This window comes from Ursus arctos, unplaced genomic scaffold (genome assembly GCF_023065955.2).
Source record: "Ursus arctos isolate Adak ecotype North America unplaced genomic scaffold, UrsArc2.0 scaffold_2, whole genome shotgun sequence".
Lineage (NCBI taxonomy): Eukaryota > Metazoa > Chordata > Mammalia > Carnivora > Ursidae > Ursus > Ursus arctos.
This window is the reverse complement of record NW_026622874.1, coordinates 21,920,860-21,939,840: the sequence shown is the minus strand read 5'-3', so window position 1 is coordinate 21,939,840 and position 18,981 is coordinate 21,920,860. Positions and strand designations below refer to the sequence as shown.

The 18,981-nt window shown below is 40.0% G+C and overlaps 1 protein-coding gene across 1 annotated transcript in view; it reads right to left on the bottom strand.

The window, feature by feature from the left end:
- NIBAN1 (niban apoptosis regulator 1) overlaps positions 1-18,981 on the bottom strand; it is a 143,550-nt gene that overhangs the window by 78,847 nt on the left and 45,722 nt on the right. Inside the window, exons 2-4 of the mRNA XM_057314944.1 lie at positions 9,376-9,506; positions 6,470-6,601; positions 2,215-2,329 (exon numbers count right to left, since the gene is read on the bottom strand). Coding sequence (XP_057170927.1) covers positions 2,215-2,329; positions 6,470-6,601; positions 9,376-9,506 — 378 coding nt within the window. The remainder of the gene's footprint in view (positions 1-2,214; positions 2,330-6,469; positions 6,602-9,375; positions 9,507-18,981) is intronic.

Below are 18,981 nucleotides of genomic sequence, written 5' to 3'. Positions count from 1 at the left end.
CAGTTTTCAGTTGAGTAAGTGACCGTGTAAGATAAAGACTACATTTCCAGCTTCCATTGCAGCGTGGTGGGGCCCAGCCACTAAGTTCTGGTCAATGGGATAGAAACGGGAGTGGCAGTGAAACTTCCTGGAAGGATCCTTAAAAGAGGGAACGTCCCCACCTCGTTCTCTTTTTCTCCTGCCTGCTGTCTGGAATGAGAAAAGCATGACTGACTCTCCAACAGCCCTCCTAGACTGTATCAGAAAGGGCCACAACCTAGAGATACAGGGAGACAAAGCTAGAAAGAGTCCCTGACATTTATGGAACTGCCATGCCAGCCTGGACGTGTAATATCCAAAATATTTTTAGCAAAAAATTAAGCCTTATGTATTTGAGTCTTTTGTTGTTTGCAGCAACAAGTTAGTATCACACAGTGAGTCTTCCTGGTCAACATGGCTTTATGATACAATTCCCCTCGCCCTTTCCAAGATGTCACAGTTTTGTCCAAACAACTCAAAAGCAACAATGACCCTTTGCATTTAAAAGCTTCAAGCCCCATAAAATTCATTCTTCTTAGCCTCTAGTTATCTCTCATTTAACATTTTACATCAATTTTCCAGATGCCATTAATCTGCATTTTTTCTGACTTGAGTTATAGATATCACAAATGATCTACTGTAGAATATTCTATTTTTAAAACACAGAGGGCCACACCATACAATAAAAAAAAAAGTCATTGAAATACCCCAGTCCGAAGCCTGGGGTCAAATGGCCTTAGTCACACAGGCCTTGTGTTTTTTATTCCTATTCATTCCTTCTGATATGATTTCACCAATAAACCAATAAATTTATTGTCTATTCTGACTGATTTCACTGAAAAGTTCTACTGGAGAAATTCCGAAGAGTCATCAAGTTGGCATTCCCATTTCTAGCGGCAGCTCCAGAGCCAAGATGACATACACGTAGATGTTGAAAGAAAATATAATAATATGTATAGTGCACATAAAGTGTTGTTTTAGCTTGAATTACTTAGTAATAGTTTGTTAACCTAGGTTTATGGTCCATGTACTAATCCTATAATAGTGCTATTAAAAACACTATGCTAAGCATTCTACACCAAAATAACAATTGATAAAAGGATTGTATTTTTCTCCATAAATTCTAATGATATGATTATGCCCATTAATAAGAACCAGGGCTCTCTTCAAGAAACCAAGTAATTACTGTGTGGTATGATTTACACAAAGCTAGATGGAGTTATTATCCACAGTTCATGGATCTCTATGAAACGCGCTATTTGGTCTCTATATTATCCATCACTTTCTCTACATGCAAAAAATGGAATAAATAAGAATCCAAGAATGTCAGAGCTGGAAAGCTCCTTCTCGATTTTTAAGTTCAAGGGCCTAGAACTGGAGAATCAGAAACCAGAGAAGCTCAACAACGGCTAGGGAAAACATTGATAAGTGTCACGGAACTAGATAAAAATCCAGCCTCTAAATTTAGAGTTCAATACTCTTTCCACGACAACGATCATTTATTACAGTTATTACGTACAGATTAATACAGCACTATACGGATACGGTAGCTGTGAGCGACTGTAATGCTTGTTTAACGTATTTTGTCAATTCAGGATATTTTATTGCATATCATCCTAAAATTATAAAAAAGAATATTCAGGTCTGGACTTGCTTGCTTAAAGGTGGGATTGTGTATTTCACAGAAATAGGGCCCTACCTATTTGTTTTTGCTGCCCTGTGTGATGAAATTAAAGCTGGCATATATTTCGAAGCCTCAAGATGCCTGACAAATGAATCGTACATTTTCCATAAGCTAGAAACACAGTATCTGACTTGTGTATTACTGAATGTTGATTTAAAATAGCAGAAGTGGTAAAATGTTTACCCAAATTAGAGAAATTACAACTTCCATGTGTCTACAGAGAATGTGTGGCTGGCCCAAAGTTTCTCAAGTTTAGCAACTATTCAACTCTGAATGTTTTCTGGCAGATACTTCATTGTCAAGGGCTGTCCTGTGCAGTAGAGCATGCTGCCCTCTCCCCACTAAATGCTTGTTGCACCAGACTCCCTAGTTGTGACAACCAAAAATGTCTCCAGACGATGCCAACTGTCCCTGCAGAGTGAAATCCCCTCCCCCCCATTGAGAACCACTGGTCCACCGAAACAAAGCAAGTGTAGGAATTTTGCCTTGAGAAAGAATGCTCAGTGACTCACCAATAGGGTCTGGGAAAAACCGATCAGATAACAGATTATATTCATCTTCTGAGGTTAACACCTTGCCACCAGCTGGAAGAATTCGACTTTTAGGAGCCGCTCCTCTCTGATAGGCCTGGGGAGAAAAAGGCATAAATAGGTGATTTTTTTTTCCCTATTTGGATTTTTGGAAAATACCAGGAATATTAGAAAAAGACACAGGCACACACACTTAGAGATAACGATTCCTACACTACGTCTCTGAGAAAGAGCCACATATTTAAAAAATATGTTTCGTGGACCTGTGACTTGTAAGGTACTTTAGTGATGGTCACAACATGGTAAATCAGGGTCCTTAATCTTAGGAGACTCATTCTAGATATGTTTCTCCAGTGGGGAAAACATCATCTTGGTAACTTCTAGAATCCTGCACCACACTTACCATTTCAGACACTAGCACCTGAATCATTCTCATAACCACAAGGGTGATGATGCATACAGACACTGCACAAAAGGCTTGGGGACCGATGATGAATGACATGGGGGACATATAACTGCAATGATGGTTGCCATGGGTTTTCACCCAAAACAAAAACATGTTGCCATGATAAGACATGACACCGCATGAGACCATTTTGCAGTAAACTGATCTGGGATGGAAATGCATCAGGACATGAGAACAAATTCTTCCCAGCAGACAAAAGGCCCTGCTCTTTGGGAAATGAAAAAAAGGGGCAGAGAGGGGCACCTAGGGGCTCAGTCGGTTTAGTGGCTGCCTTGGGCTCAGGTTATGATCCCAGAGTCCTGGGATCGAGCCCTGCGTTGGGCTCTCTACTCAGGGGAGAGTCTGCTTCTCCCTCTGCCTGTCCCCTGCTTGTCCTCTCACTCACTCTCTCTGTCTCTCTCTCTCTCAAATAAATAAATGGAATCTTAAAAAAAAAAAAGGTACAGAGACTTGCTACTGCTCATGAGCAGTTTGTGCGTCAGATCCACTCACGAGAACAAACACATAAGGTAAAATTTAACTACGTGCCTCTGATGGGAGGGCTTAGGTCAAGGCCAAATTTTGAGAATAGCAGCCTCAACGCAAATTGAGAATCGAAACCAGGAAACTGTACAACCCCAAATCTAAAGTATGCTCTTGGGGAAAACTAAAATAATGTTGATCATGGCAACAAAATCACAATAACAATAACACATTCTCAATCAATAAGACATTGAGTGAAGAGTCCCAAGCAAAACAAATTATTAAAAAATATTTTTTTTAAGATTTAATTTTTTTTGCGGGGGGAGAGAGAGAGAGAGTAGGGAGTGGGGAGGAGCAGAGGGAGAGGGAGAAGCAGACTCCCCACCGAGAAGGGAGCCCGACACAGGGCTTGAACCCAGGACCCTGGGATCATGACCTGAGCCGAAGGCAGACGTTTAACTGATTGAACCACTCAGGAGCCCCAAAACAAATTCTTGCATATTTATGAAGGTTGTTTTCCATTTGTTTTTTTTTTTTAAGTTTTTTTTTTTTTTAATTTGAGAGAGAGATATAGTATGAGAGAGTAAAAAGATCACAAGTAGGGCAGAGGGAGAGAGAGAAGCAGGCTCCCCGCTGAGCAGGGAGCCCTATCGGGGACTCATCCCAGGACCCTGGGACCATGACCTGAGCAGAAGGCAGATGCTCAACCAACCAAGCCACCCAGGCGCCCCTGTTGTTTCGCCTTTGTAGGAACAACTACTGCACTGCTTAAGCGCATGCGGGACCCAGAGCACAACAGAGAAGAATCTGAAGTTGTGACTCTGACAAAGTCTAGAAGCAGTTCAGCTCAGACCCGCCTCAAGACTGAACTGCATTATTCTAACAGGGGCCCCAATCTGGACTTTTATACACATTATGTTATTTAATCCTCAAAACAGTGCTATGAATTATTTTCTCCATTTTATAAATGAGAAAAATGAAGCTCAAAGAACTTGTCAATGGCCCAGTAGTGAGTTGGTAACAAATCTTGGATTCATATCCGGGTCTGTCCAGAAAGTGTACAGGAAGTAGGGCATGGCTATTGAATGAGAACGATTCGTTTTTTCCTGCTTAATTACCTGCCAAAACCAGACATTCAAAGAAATAATAAGCAGCTTATAGGTACTTAATATATGACTCTTAGGTGTCATAAAACATGCCCTTCTATAAACTAAAAAAACAGGATATTATGAAAACTTTGAGGAATTATAGCAAACTGCATGGGCACTTTAAAAAATTTCCAAGATTTTAACAGACCGAAGCACCCCTGAGGTGCCCCACCAGACATCCCTGTAAAACTTCCAGGTTTTTAAAAAATATGTAGTTATTACCAAATTCAGTGACCATATCTTAACAACCTGAACAAGTTTATTTAAAAATGATGAGCAAAGCAAAGAAAGCAATACAGTCCATAAATTGCAGTTGAAGGAGCAAGCTTGAAAAAATGAAAAGAAGGGAAAAAACACCAAAGTCTTATTCAAAATTAGAAGTTCAGTTAGTGCCAAATGTGGTGAAAACCCTAATAAATCCTAGAGCAAGCTCTATGAGTGTTTCCCCTCAATCAGTTAGTAGTGATCACACTGTAATGGTTCTACAGGAGGCTCTGCCAGTGGTTGGCCAAACGCTAAGTGCTTAAATATATTCATTTGCTTAATCCTTACAACAACATGGCCTCGAAGGGATGGATCATGTGCACCATTGCACGGATGAGAAAATAGAGGCTCAAGGAGGTTTATAACTTATGCAAGGACACATATCTAGTAACTGGCAAAGGTGTGATTCAAAGCACATTCTATTAACCATTATGCTCTACTGCCTCTTCCCAAGCTTCCCTGAAAGAACATTGTAATGTGCCATACAAAATATGAGGTGATTTATTTCATTTTTTAAAGATTTTATTTATTTATTTGAGAGAGAGAGAGCACGAGTGGGAGAAGGAGCAGAGGGAGAGGGAGCCCAACATGTGACTCCATCCCAGGACCCTGGGGTCGTGATCTGAGCAGAAGTCAGACGCTTAACTGACTGAGCCACCCAGGTGCCCCTGAGGTGATTTATTATTATTATCATTATTGTATGTAATGCGTTGATAATTTGCTTCTGAGAGCAAATCAAATGTTAAATAAAGTCCTAATATAGATAAGCAGAGAAGATATTAGCTTAATGAATGTTGAAAAGAACAAGACTACCTAAGAGAGCATTTGAACATTGCCTGGTAGCCTATGGAATAAATTCAAACTGTGTTTTATTTCTATTTCCCATCAGACATGGAAATGCATTGACTTGTCACTCTGAAGCCTCTTCCTAACGGTTAAGCATCAGAGGTATTACTCAGTGTATCCATGGAGGTTGTCCTGACTTTTTAAACTCAGAATCAAGAAAGCAGAGTTTTGAACCTGGTACTACATTTAACTGATCAACAGTAGGCTCCAAAAGGAGATGGAGGATCGAGGTAGACTAAAAACGGGTACAGTGAAAGATCTGGAAGGAACCAGTAGGATCATTCAGCCTGACTCTCTAGTGTAACTAAGGCCTAACCTAAACTTTCGTTTTCCCAATTCACTGCCCAGTGTTCCTTCCTCTAGACCAAATGACTTCCCCGTGTAAGGAGAGAAATGAGAACCAACAAGAACTGAAGTCCTCCCAGGTGCTAGGTACTTTATACCTGACCTCATTCTCTCCATGGTTTACAGACAGATTATAATAGTCATCTAATTATTTTACAGAAAAATAATGTGATAACCAGGAAGAAGTTAAATGAAAAAAAAAAATCCATAAATATAAGTAGAATAAAGTCTTGAAATGTCTGAATTCCTAGGAACCCACGCAAATGCAGTCATAGTCTTATTAAGTAACTCCTCAGCCGTCTGTCACATAGGAGGCTTACCAGGAGGAAGACATGGAGACATTGAGTCAAGAGGGAGAGATATCAGGGCAGTGACTGAAAAGGACCTTGAAGCTGAATGATCCTAGGAAAGGTTCCTGCCCTGGCCACTCGTTGTAACCTATTTTCACACTCACTTGCAATTCTTTGTTCCAAGTCTATCTTGCCTGCTGGACTGCAAGCCTCTGTTTCACCTGCTGTTAGAGGCTCAGAACCTTCTATAACACTTGGCGTATAATGGTCATTCCGTAAACATGTTCACTGAAGTGAGTAGCTGCATGAGTGAGTGCTTATTGAAGGAATCGCTCTCAAAGGAGAGGGCATGTCAATCAACCCAGCCAATGTTGAAGAATGTTGCAAGAACCAGTACAAACAAGGAAACATCTTACCTCTTTGTTCTCATAGCTCTCCACAGCAAAATCATTTTTAACCACAATGTACCGCTCCTTCCATTTCTTTATGTCTTCAGCAAACTGTGATAGTTCAGCTTCATACAGAACAGTTCCAGGCTCCAATGGTGGCTTAAAGAAGGTGAATATCATTAATCATGACAACAAAAGATAACATGGCATGCTATCACTAAGTCTATCCATGGGAGTTCAAGTTTTCAAAACCTATCTTATGCTGAGATCCTGGATAACTTGTTGCTTCCCCCACCTCCCTCCATACTTCCCCTTTCTGCTCCCTCGGACCGAATGCAAATTTGTCTTATTGATATGTTTGTGACTTCCATTTCCCTCCATGATGTTATAAGAAGAGAAGCAGATGGTAGAAGGGATTGTAGTAATAAGGTTGTGCCCTGTATACATGTCACTTAATGATCCTTGATAAACTCTGGAGGAGGTAGTTAAGTGTAAGTTGTGGCTGTTTACGCCAAGACCTTGAATACGCCTGAAAACAGGAGAATTAATAGGCTGCTTCCCTATACACCATACCTTCAAGTACAGCCTCGAGGGTCAGTGTTCAGTGGTCTTTCCAGATCCAAAAGCCCTGGGGACCCAAACCATGAACCCTTGCCCCATGAGTATGCTCCTCAAGGAGACTATGTCTGCCCTCTGGCTGAAGAACAAACAGGCCAACCAGCAAACTCCAGTTCTACTTTTCTACTTAAGTAAAAGTTTGAGAATTTCACCTTAACCCTGATGACATATGTGCTACAGAAAGTCTCTGCTAGATTCTTAGTCAGGTCTCCCTTTGGGCTAACTGTGTAAGGAATAACTCCCATCCTGTCTCATGGTGAAATCCCTGTATTATCTCAAAATACAGGAATGGGCCTCCTGTCTTCCACGTGTCACTGAGTTTATATCTCTTTTCCCTTCATTAAAAAAATCAAAGTGCTTTTAGAAACGTATCCCTCCACTTTCAAGCAAAATTTACATGAACCATACGGAGGAGACAGATATGCTAATCTTTTTAAGAATCGGCTAAGGGATGAACTAAATTGCCTTTCGAATTTATTCTGTCCTGACAGATAAAGAGGCAGTTTCCTATCTTGCCTCATTAATAGGTAAGAGAGGATGTCACTCTTCTCTTTAAATGAGACTGAACCCATACAGAGGCTGAACTTTATAGTTTTATGTGCAGCATTTTTTTTTTAACCTGGACCACTCAAATCAACTGATACGCTTGTTAAAAATGTGGCCTTACCCTAGACTTACTATGTCAGAATTTCTGGGGGTGTGGGTCAAACTTTGCATTTTTAACAAGCTCCCTACATTTTGAGAACCACCGTTTTATGGGAATGACACTCAGTTATCCCCACACACCCATGCTGCTAAATCGGTCGGTCAACTTAACCTCTCTGAGCAGTATCTGACCCATTTATCACTTCCTCCCTCTTGCAAGCCCTTCTTTATTTGCCTTCTGGCACATTCGTCTTTCCTGATTTTCTCCTCCTGCAAGGCTATTTCTTATCAATCCATCTCGCTGGATCCTTCTCCTTTTCCTGGTCTCCAAATGTCAACTAATTATCTGTTCAATATTTCCACAGGTGTAGGTCAAATAAGCATCTCAAACTCACGTGGCCGAAAGGGAACTCGTGATTCCCATTCACCCCTGACTCTTCCTTCTGAGTAAAACGTAACTCCGTAACTCCGTGTACTTATTTGCTCTGGCTAAAAACCAAGACGTCATCCTTGATTTTCTCTCTTCTTCTGTAACGTCCTATCCAACCATCAGCAAGTTCCGTCAGCTCTATCTCAAGTCCATCTTGACTTGGACCTTTCCTCACAACTGCTACCATCACCACCCTAATCCAACTTGCCTTCACCCTTCTTCTCTTGCACTGCTACATGTCCTCCTCACCCGTCTCCAAGTTCCACTCTTATCCCTCATCGTGGTCTATTCACTATAGAGAGGCTAGAGAGATTGCGGGAAATTGCAAGGTACTCTGTATTTGATATCCTCCAATAACTTCTATTCACATTTACAAATAAAGACTGTTATCACGGTCTACAGCTCCTCCATGGCCTGGTCCTTCCCTTTCACTCTGTGGTCATTTATCCTCCCTTCTCCCTTGCTCATGCGGCTCTCAGCACATAGCCTTCCTGATGTGCTTATGAGTGCTGCAGGGCCTTTGCACTTACTGCTCCATATCCCGCAGATATTCGCACAGCCTACTCTTACTTCACTCCAGTTCCTACTCAAATTTCATCTTCACAGAGGGTTTCTCTGGTCATTTTCTCTAAAATAAGGGTCCTGCTTTATTTTTCTTTGAGCATTTATTATGATCTGATGTTGCCTGGTATTTGTTTCTTCATTTGTTTACTGTCTGTCTCCTATTTTTGAATATACACAGGAAAGCAGAGAGTTTGTCTTGATCCCCAGTTCTTGGAATAGGGCCTGACACGTAGTAGGTATCAATGAATATATGTTGAGGTTGTGGGTAATTATTATCATGGAGCAAAGGAGAAAGAATAAGTCAGGGGATTCGAAGAAAAAAAAAATCATATTTGATCAATGACCAAAACAAAATGCCCATAATAGGAGGCACTAAAATTATGACTTTTTTTTAAACTGAACTTCACTACAGCAAGTCAGATTTCCTGATATTAAAGCATCAGTGTGGGAAAAACAATAAAATTGAATCACACTAGTTTTCTTTCTATATGGATTACACCATTAACAAGAAACCATACACTCTAACTTCTAGGCAGATCGAGTTTTTTGACCATGAAATGATTTGAGGATGGACTTTTTTTAAACTGCCATGTAAATTACTGTTTATTTCAGAATATGATGAGTTATAAAGCATTTTCCAGTGGGAGAAATTGTCAACCAAAGGTCCATGGGTTACCTTGGTCTTCAAAAATTGTGATGTGAAATCTCTTTGCTGCTCTACTTCACTGCGTACGTGATTGCAGAAAGCCACGGAGTACTGGCGACTGTAGTAGGGACTGAAGTTTTTGATAGTAGCCTCAGTTTTCCCTAGAAAAATATGAAAATTAGAAATTAGAAATGCAGCATCTCTTACAGAATAGACACATATCTACCCCACTAATACCACTGTTTCCCAGGGATTTGTTATGAGTTCACATTCCCTGAGAACTTTGTAGCATGCCATACGTGCCTTTATCTCTCCCTCCCCCTTGACATCATCCTGAGAGACTCCGCTGTCCCGAAGGACCATCCATCCAGTAACCGATAGAAATTTTCTTCATCTTACATCAACAATGCATTGCCAAGGCCGTAAACCCAGGCATTCTTCTAAATCCTTCTACAACTACCATCTACCTTACCCGGTTCTCCACTTCAACTTGCCCTTCAACCCCTTCCACATCCAGTCATCCAACTCCTACACGATAATCCCAGGGTCCTCCATTCCGACTCACACACACACCATTCTGTGTGTCTTCAGATCCCTGAGGCTCCACTTCATCTTGCTGACTCACAGCCCTGGATAAAATCAACCAACTGTTTCTTCTAGTTCTGCCCTTATCTTTCCGGGTAAATTTTCTGTATGACTCAAAGCCTTATACAATTACTATGAGGTAGAGGGAAAAGCTTTGGTTTAAGAGTCTAAAGATATGAGCTGTGGTCCCAGTTCCTGGGAGATAGAAACAAGCTAGATGACCTATGTCAAGTCCCTCATTCTCTCCGGGCTCCAGTGTCCTTAATTATAAAGGAAGGTGCTCACTAGTCCATACTTTTCTTGGAAACTATATGGAATTGACATATAACGTGAGTACAGCTGCCTCACAATAGTGACCAGCAACTGCATTCTGATCTCTCAGCACCAGAAGAAAATAAAGCTTAGGATCAATCATGGCGGGGGAGGACTCAAGATGGAAGAAGAGGGAGTCAGGTACTAGGAAAATTCTTGAGCTTTTCAACCTGTGCTTAGCTTTAGAGAGTAGGGAAGTTGCAAAGAAGGGAAAGGAGAAAAAGAAATTGGGGAGGAAGGGCAAAGGAATATTCTGGGACAGATTAGAAATCCTCACAACCTTTCAAGGACTTGCTACAAAGTAGGGAAATAAACACAGGTCCCACTGACTGTGCTTACAAGCTGTTTGTCCTTGAAATAAGATATTATCTTGAGAAAAAATAAAGCTGATATAACATTCCAAAATGTTTTTAAATACTTTCATGTGAACTTGGCATAATTTTTGTTTTCAAATTTGATATAGTCACAGAGAAATATTAAAATATACCGGCAAGATTTGTTTAGAGCTATGATGCATGTAAAATTTCAAAAATAAGAGTTCTAACCCCATAGATTGAGATATTCAATATGAGAACCTTGAATTTATAGCTGCCAATTTCTATACCTATGGAATCATAGCCCTAAACACCCACAGTGTTCGAGTAATCTCTTTATATGGAGAATCCTACTTTAGCTCAGGCATTTAGATCTCATACTGTGTATGAGATAAAGGGGAATTCTTGCTTATTCCCTCAATAAAATGACATTTTGGGGTCATATTTATGGGCTTTAATAACTATTACTTGAAAGGTGCTTTGAGACCCATTAATAATAGGCTCTGTAGAAATGCAAATAAAAGCTCCTATAATTTGAATCAGGCATGCTTTTGCTTGCTCTGTGAGTCCAGGGTATGACTATTAATCAGTATTTGCATAATACTTTAATATACTCAGGCTTTATAATTATCTAATTGGTTAATATTTTTATTAGCTTTTATATAGCACATAAGAAATAAAATTCTATATCCTTGTCTATAATTTTCCTACATCTGAGTAGGGTATCTTTAAGAATTCCCACAATAAGAATGCGTCTCACCTCACCGAAACATATAAACAATTAACAAAATTTGCCCATTGGGACCAGGTGACCACTATTTTGTGTAGCAGAAGAGCAGCCTGCTAATCTATGATACTAATTCTTGCACTCTTGCAAGCACTTGGATTTATATGAAAGAAGGTGGATGCCATTTATGATGAGCTCTACAAAGCTTTGAAACTTGATTTCCTGCCACATCACAAAGCCTCACTCAAGGATGCCCTGTTTCTACTCAGGTGTTATGATGCCACCACTCCCTCCCAATGTATGAGAAAAACGCTTCTGTGATTTGAGTATCAACACGTCTTCCACCAGGCAGCATTTATAAAAAAGGGATTACAGCTTCCTTTGGTCATTAACCTAATGACTGGTTCAAAACGTGAATGAAACAGCTAACAACATCATCAGTTGTAGGGGGGAAAGAATCTAAAATGATTCTCAAAATGTATCTAGATTTTAGATTAAGCCTATCTAAGCCCAAATATAGGAACACTGAAGTACAGATCTTGACATTTAGAGAAAAGCCTAGTGTTGGGGCAAAATACACTGTGGTTAGGAAGATGGGCTCTGGAGTCAGACAGACTTGGGTTTGAGGCCATCTCTGCTACCTACCAGCAGTGAGACCTTAGGCAAGTTAATTCCCCTCCTATAAAATGAAGACAAGAGGAGCATTCTCATAGTGTTACTGTAGGTATTCATGAAAGAGTGCAGTAAACTGCTCGGCACGGTGCCTGGCACATAGAAAGTGCTCAATAATCAATAGTAATTAAATCAGTGATGATAATGGTGATGAGTACCCAAGCCAACTGCCAGGGAAAGGTCCTTAAGCTGAACTAAGGAATCAGGGAGCAGGCAAAAACAGGCTGTCTTGTGGAACTCTTCACCTGGGGCCATCCTGCCCAGCTGCATACAGAGCAGCCATCCCACTCACTGCAGGTTCGAAACCAACATAACCTGCATTTTCACAGATGTTTCAGGAACACTTAACAGCATGTAAGGGACCCTCGGTGCATCCCTGAATGAAAACCAACTAAATAAAACATTGGTGTTAATGAACCAGAATGAAAAGCATGAATTAGTAACTGTGTTACATTCAGCCTCTCTCTCTGCCTCAATTTTCTTACCTGTAAAATGGGTAAATTGCCCATTTTCACAGGTTTTGTGAGGATTAAATGAAATATAGGTTAAAAAAAAGTGCCCAGAGCAGTGCCTGACACGAGTTGCTCAATACATTTTGACTAAATATTACTATTATTTAATATTCCACTACGAAAACATTCCAATTAGTGGATCAGCCCACAGGCGCCACATAAAGTAGCCTCAGCCAAAAGCAGCTTGTTTTCCACAGCTTTCCAGATTCCTGAGTATTGAACTGCCTTCATCCTCCCCCCGCCCCCCGAAACCCCTACTGCGATTTCATATCATCTTCCTTTTCCTAAATTGTAAAACACAGTACTATTTTTCACTAAAAAGAGGCTAATCAATAATAGAAAGACTAGAATCAATGGAGGGCTTCTTCCACATTTTTCTACACCAGCTTTTCTGGCAGAGGCATATTTCTTCCAATCCTACTCAATTATTGCAGCCTGTGCAGGGCATTGTGTTGGTAGAACTAACTTGACCAAGCTGCTCATAACACCCTCCAGCTAATCAGGACCAAAGCTGAAAGAAGACCCTTCAACAGCTCTGTCCACGACACTTAGGTTCAGTCTGATTTTGTAAAAGTGAGAAAAGCATCTTCTGGCCCCTTTAAAGCCGTTCGAATTCGTACAGCCTCAAAAACTCAGCACTGTCCTTTGATTCCTTCTTCTTCACGCCCATATTCAGTCATCAGCAATGATAGATCTTGTCCCTTCTATTCCCACAATATTTCTTGACCCGTCCCCTTGGCCCCATCCCAACCAGCACACCTTCAACACTGCGTAAGTCTCTTCATCTGCCCTCAGTATCAACGCGGGGTTGGGGGTGGGGAGCAGAACACAAACAAACAATAACAAAAAAACTACTAGCTCTCAGCTCTAAAAGAGGGACAAAAAAGTCAAAACCAGAGCGGGAGGTGGGGAATGCCAGTGCCAATACACAGATCCTGGGGGTCATGGGAAATAAGCCAAAGCTTGGTCAGTATGGCAGAGGCAGGTCCTGGGGATTGGCCAGAGTGAGTCCAGGGCTGATGGAGCAGAACATGAGAGGCTGAGCCCAAGCTGGCCACCACGGACGGCCCCACTCATGAGAAGCCTGGCACAAGTGACCAAGGCCCAGATGTTAGAATGGGGAACCATCCTTAAGAACCAAGTTTAACCCTTAATACTCCCAGGGAACTCTTTTCAAAACCTCATGGTCATGGAGGTACAGTCTTCTGGGTCCTGGCCTGACAAGTTTCATTTGACAGGTTGCTACAAGATCATGTCACTACCTTCATAAAAACCTTCAACGGCTCCCCATTGCCCAGAGTAGTAACCACTTAGCCCAGTGCCAAAGGCCCTGTGATCTGGCCCCAAATGTCCTGATTACCTACCTCTCCTACTCAAACTAAATGTCCTTGCCCCCTGTACATGCTCATGGCTTCACCCCTCCTTTCTCCCCCTAAATGCCCTGCCAGTCACTTTCAGATCCCTCAAGCCCAGATGGCGATTCCAACCCAAAAAGAAGTTGGTTCTCCCCAGGTGGAAACAATCTCACCTTCTTTTGTGTTCTTCCAAAACTGTGCTCCACTTTGCTACAGCTGTTTAAATATACCTTATCTCTCCTCCAAGGGTATACTGTATTTATGTACTCAGCAAATATTTGTTGAATGAATGAAAGAATGGCTGAGTAAATATTTAAGAGTCAAGCAAAGTACAACGCATCATAATCTTGAAACTCACGCCAATGTCCCCAGAAAGGAGAAAGACACAGTTCTGTGCTCGAATATTTTTTTTGAGATTTATTAATTTTCTTAGAAAGAGAGAGAGTGTGTGAGCGAGTTGGGGGGAGGGGCAGAGGGAGAGAATTTTCAAGCAGACTCCCAGCTGAGCATGGAGCCTGACCAGACTGGCTTGATATCACAACCCCACGACCCATGAGATCACCACCTGAGCCAAAACCAAGAGTCAGATGCTTAATTGACTGAGCCACCCAGGCGCCCCTCAACTATTTATTACTAAAAATATACACTCTTAAAGCTCGACTCATTTGTTTTTTTTAAAAAATCAGACTTACTGATTCCTTTTAAGCGTTTATATGAATTTTGTCCTCGAAATTATATGTGGGGAATTATTTACAAACAAAAGCCTTCCTTAGCTTATCTGTTTTTCTTGACCAATGTGTAATCGTGGGAAGTATATGAAATCTTCCATGAGGTAAAACTTACACGAAGTCTGAACAACCTAAAAGATTTGTATTATCTTTTTATCCTTGAAGTTTCTTTGTTAACCTTCAAGTTCTACAGCAATTCAACTCCTAGTCTTTATCATTAGTTTTCTTTCTTGAAAGATACTATTTATAGTGGATTATTCCTAGTTTTCCCATCATTTGCAGTGTCAATATAAATATAATATATTCTAAAGTCTTCTCTGAAATACACAGATTCCTCCCGGCTTCAAATACTTTTAGAAAAAGAACTCATAAGTACAGAAAGATATAAAAAATCCAAACATATTTTTGCTATATTTCCCTCTAATCTTTTTTATAATTTTTTAATAGTTGAGAATATTGTATTTTTGTATCCAGTTTTATTTATTTAACATTTCATTGTTGGTTGTTTCCTATGATATTACCCCTCCCCAAAATCACTATTTTCAGATGTTGCATTTTTATTATAACTATGAAGAAGAAAAATACAAAAAATTTTTTTAAGATTTTATTTATTAATTTATGATGAGAGAGAGAGAGAGAGAGAACAAGTGGTGGGGGGGAGGGGGGCAAAGGGATAGGGAGAAGCAGACTCCCCCCTGAGCCAGGAGCCTGACGCAGGGCTTGATCCCAGGGCTTCAGGATCATGAACTGAGCAGAAGGCAGATGCTTGACTGACTGAGCCACCCAGGTGCCGCAAATACAAAAATTTTTTTTTTTAAATGGATTTATTTTAACTAAATGGCTATTTCCCCAAAACTGAGCCAAATCCACATATAAGAAGAGGATTAACTAAGCCTTTGACACATTTTCTTAAAAACTGTTGAGGTTTCTGGTGAAGATTAATTTGGAGGAACAAGAGAAGTAGATCTAAAAAATAACATATTTTTAGTATTTATAAAATAGAGTATAATATCCACTATTGTTTATTTTCCCCAGAGTTTCTCAAATTATAAAAGTTTAAAAGTCCTGATGAATTATAACATCAGCTTTAGTCTCAGACTTCTGAGCATCATCACTTTGCACCTTAGGGTGGAGAATTCAGAAATCCCAATTCACAATACAAAGGTGCAAAAATCTAATTACACAGAATAATGCCCAAGGACTCTCTCTTCTAGTAAATGCCTTAGAGAATGGGGATAAATTGGATTCTCCATAATTGAACTAAATGGTGTGTGTGTGTGTGTGTGTGTGTGTGTGTGTTTAAGCACATTTATTATTGGTGCTTGAGTGATAAGTTTTTGAACAGATTCTATAGGAAAAGTCAAAAATTCTTCAGGGGCAGCCTTAATCCCATCTACTCCCTAAAGCTTACCTGGCAGAAACTCTACTTTGTGCTAAAAACAAGAGACATATAAATCCCTTTTGTTCTCTGTGATTAATTCAGATATTAAGCCACAGAAGAGAAACATAACAAACACTCCCAAGAGCTTATATTAAATATTTCAAAGTCATGCCAGGACCCTCTCTAGATTCAGAAAGCATCTGGATAGAAAACAGACAGGCTTTGGAATAAACAAAGAATGGTTCAGTATCTTTACTATTGCCACAAAGCTGGGCCTGTTAAGGGCATTCAGTGAATCCACATGTACTTAGAGACGCTATGTTAGGGGCCAGACACCAACTCCAGTGGGTGAACAGTGCGAAAATTCATAAAGGAAAACCTAACTGAAATGGAGTCAGGAGGTTCCGCAGTGGGGGCTCTCATGCCCCACCACTCCTCCAATTGTAAATCCAATAGGAAGAGATGGACTATCCCAGCAGGAGGAAGAAAAGTTTTCCTCCCCTCGCAATAGCCCAGCCAATGAGAGGAAGTCACAACTCAGCCAATGAAAAGCCACTATACTTTGAGCTCCCAGTTTACTCCAATGGACTTTTTGTTTGTAATAGTCTTCCCAACTTCCCCTTCTCCTCTATCAAAGAGCGTTTCTCTCCTTCGTCCCGGGGACTTGCTTGTGCCAGGCTGTAGTTCTCTGTTATTCCTGAATGAACCCATCTTCTGCTGGTAGGATAAAGGGCAGTTTTAAGGTTAACAGCAGAAACAAGAATAATGTTTTCTACAAATGACCACAGCACTGAAATAAATTAAGGTGCTTATCTGCACTAGGTATTTAATAGAAAATACCGTCACAGGTTAATAGAAGAGAAACGGAGGAGACACTAAGAAAGGGAAAAAACACTACCATATTACACGTTGCAATTTCCATTACCGTATTGTATGGAAAAATTAAAACCCCCTGTGGTGAGCTATTCCAGAGATCAGCTAACTGTTAAGACCTTAAGTCTGCCCTCCTCTTTTTTTAGAGGAAGAAACTATAATAGTATTGTTGGCATATATATATATATATATATATATATATATATATATGCCCATATTTTTATGTACACATTTTTCTTTAGCCATAATTAGGCAGAAGCTAACTTTAAATTTCTTCCATTTCATTTGGAAAAAGTGCTTGGAAATTTTCAAGATCATTTTGCCATTACCTCACAGCATGCCTCCAATTTTCCCATGACACATCTGATGAGAATAAATCTTGTTTATTTTGCCACTTCTCTAAGCTGTCTAATATCCCCAAAGGAAGCTGCAGATTGGCTGTCTTTTTCTTCATAAAAACGAGAGGAAAGCATGTGAAAGAGAAAATTAAACCAATCTGACAGAGCTACTTTTTCAGAAAGCAGCACAAGAACTATGAAGCACAAGAACTATGAATTCGGAAGGAATCATGTTGCCCATTAGACAGCCTTTTTTGGTTTTGAAGAAAATATATAACTAAAATTCAGAAAGAAACAATGAGATTTCCTTTACTGTTTTTGAGTCTAATTATAGTTCTTAAAATTTTCTGCACATATTTTGTCAGAAGCTCTCAGATTATTCCAGAATCCTGAAAATATTATTTGCTTTCCGATTGCAACCATGTAAATGGACACAATACGCACATTAAAAGAAATCAGGCTAGACTTAAAATAAATCAGGCAACAAGCCTAGGAATTTTACTAAGTGATTTCCCTTCCAAGACAATAGGTTCTGGTGTCTTTTTCAGGTTTCTCTTTTATTTTCCTAATGATATTCCTTCTTTTTTCTTCATTCCACTTTTCTTTCACCCACACAGAAGTGCATTTGTTTGAAATGCTTTCTATTACAGTTTCTACTTCTCTCTCAAGAATCTATGCCATTAGAGTAAAAAAAAAAAAAGAAAAGTGCATTTTTAGAGAAATGTTTTGTTAGTCTGGGGATATGGAGAACAATAAGTAGGAGTGACTTGGCTAGGAAAATGAAAGACGATAATGCTAGGCTTGGGAGGGTCCAGGAAGAACTTCATAAACTAGTCAACGTTTCTGTAGGCCAGCTAACTTTTTGAAACTATTTACAAGGCAGATAAAGTACTCATTAGTGAAAATTATTTTAGCATGCTCTAACTTATCCTCACAAGAATTTAAGAACTGCCAAAATGGTTCTAATTCCTGTCCACTTGATTTGGTGAGGCACTGTGTCCTTGGAATACAGTTTTCTGATAACAACCCAAATATCTCCAATAATAAAGTTGAATCTAGCACAGTCTAAAATACAGCTCATCACATAGTCCAATTTTGCTTTTTTTGACAGTCTAATGGTTTCCAGTCAGTGGAACAGTTAATTGCTAAATTAAAATATTCTTCTTTTTTTAAGATTTTATTAATTGATTAATTAATTAATTTTATTTATTTATTTTTAAAGATTTTATTTATTCATTTAGCAGAGATAGAGACAGCCAGTGAGAGAGGGAACACAAGCAGGGGGAGTGGGAGAGGAAGAAGCAGGCTCATAGCAGAAGAGCCTGATGTGGGGCTCGATCCCATAACGCTAGGATCACGCCCTGAGCTGAAGGCAGACGCTTAACCGCTGTGCCACCCAGGTGCCCCATATTTATTTATTTTTGAGAGAGAGATAGAGAGAGAACGAGCATGCGCACATGAGTGGGGGGAAGGGCAGAGGAAGAAGCAGACTCCCTGCTAAGCAGGGAACCTGATGCAGGACTCAAACCCAGGACCCTGGGATCATGATCTGAGCCAAAGGCAGATGCTTAACCCACTGAGCCACCCAGGTGCCCATAAACTAAAATAGTCTTGAGTCATGTACATTAGTGAAAAATTATTCAAACTATTATATGTGATACTCTAAAAAAGGAGACAGAAGAAGACCCACCAAACCCTCTAATAGTGCTGATTAGATAGTATCAAGTTCTATGGAGCCACCATTTTTTCCATGGATATTGCTCTTCTATAAAGTAAGTTCACACAGTACTTAATAAATGTGCTGAAACCTCATAAGTTTGGCTTTGCTTGGAGTCCAAG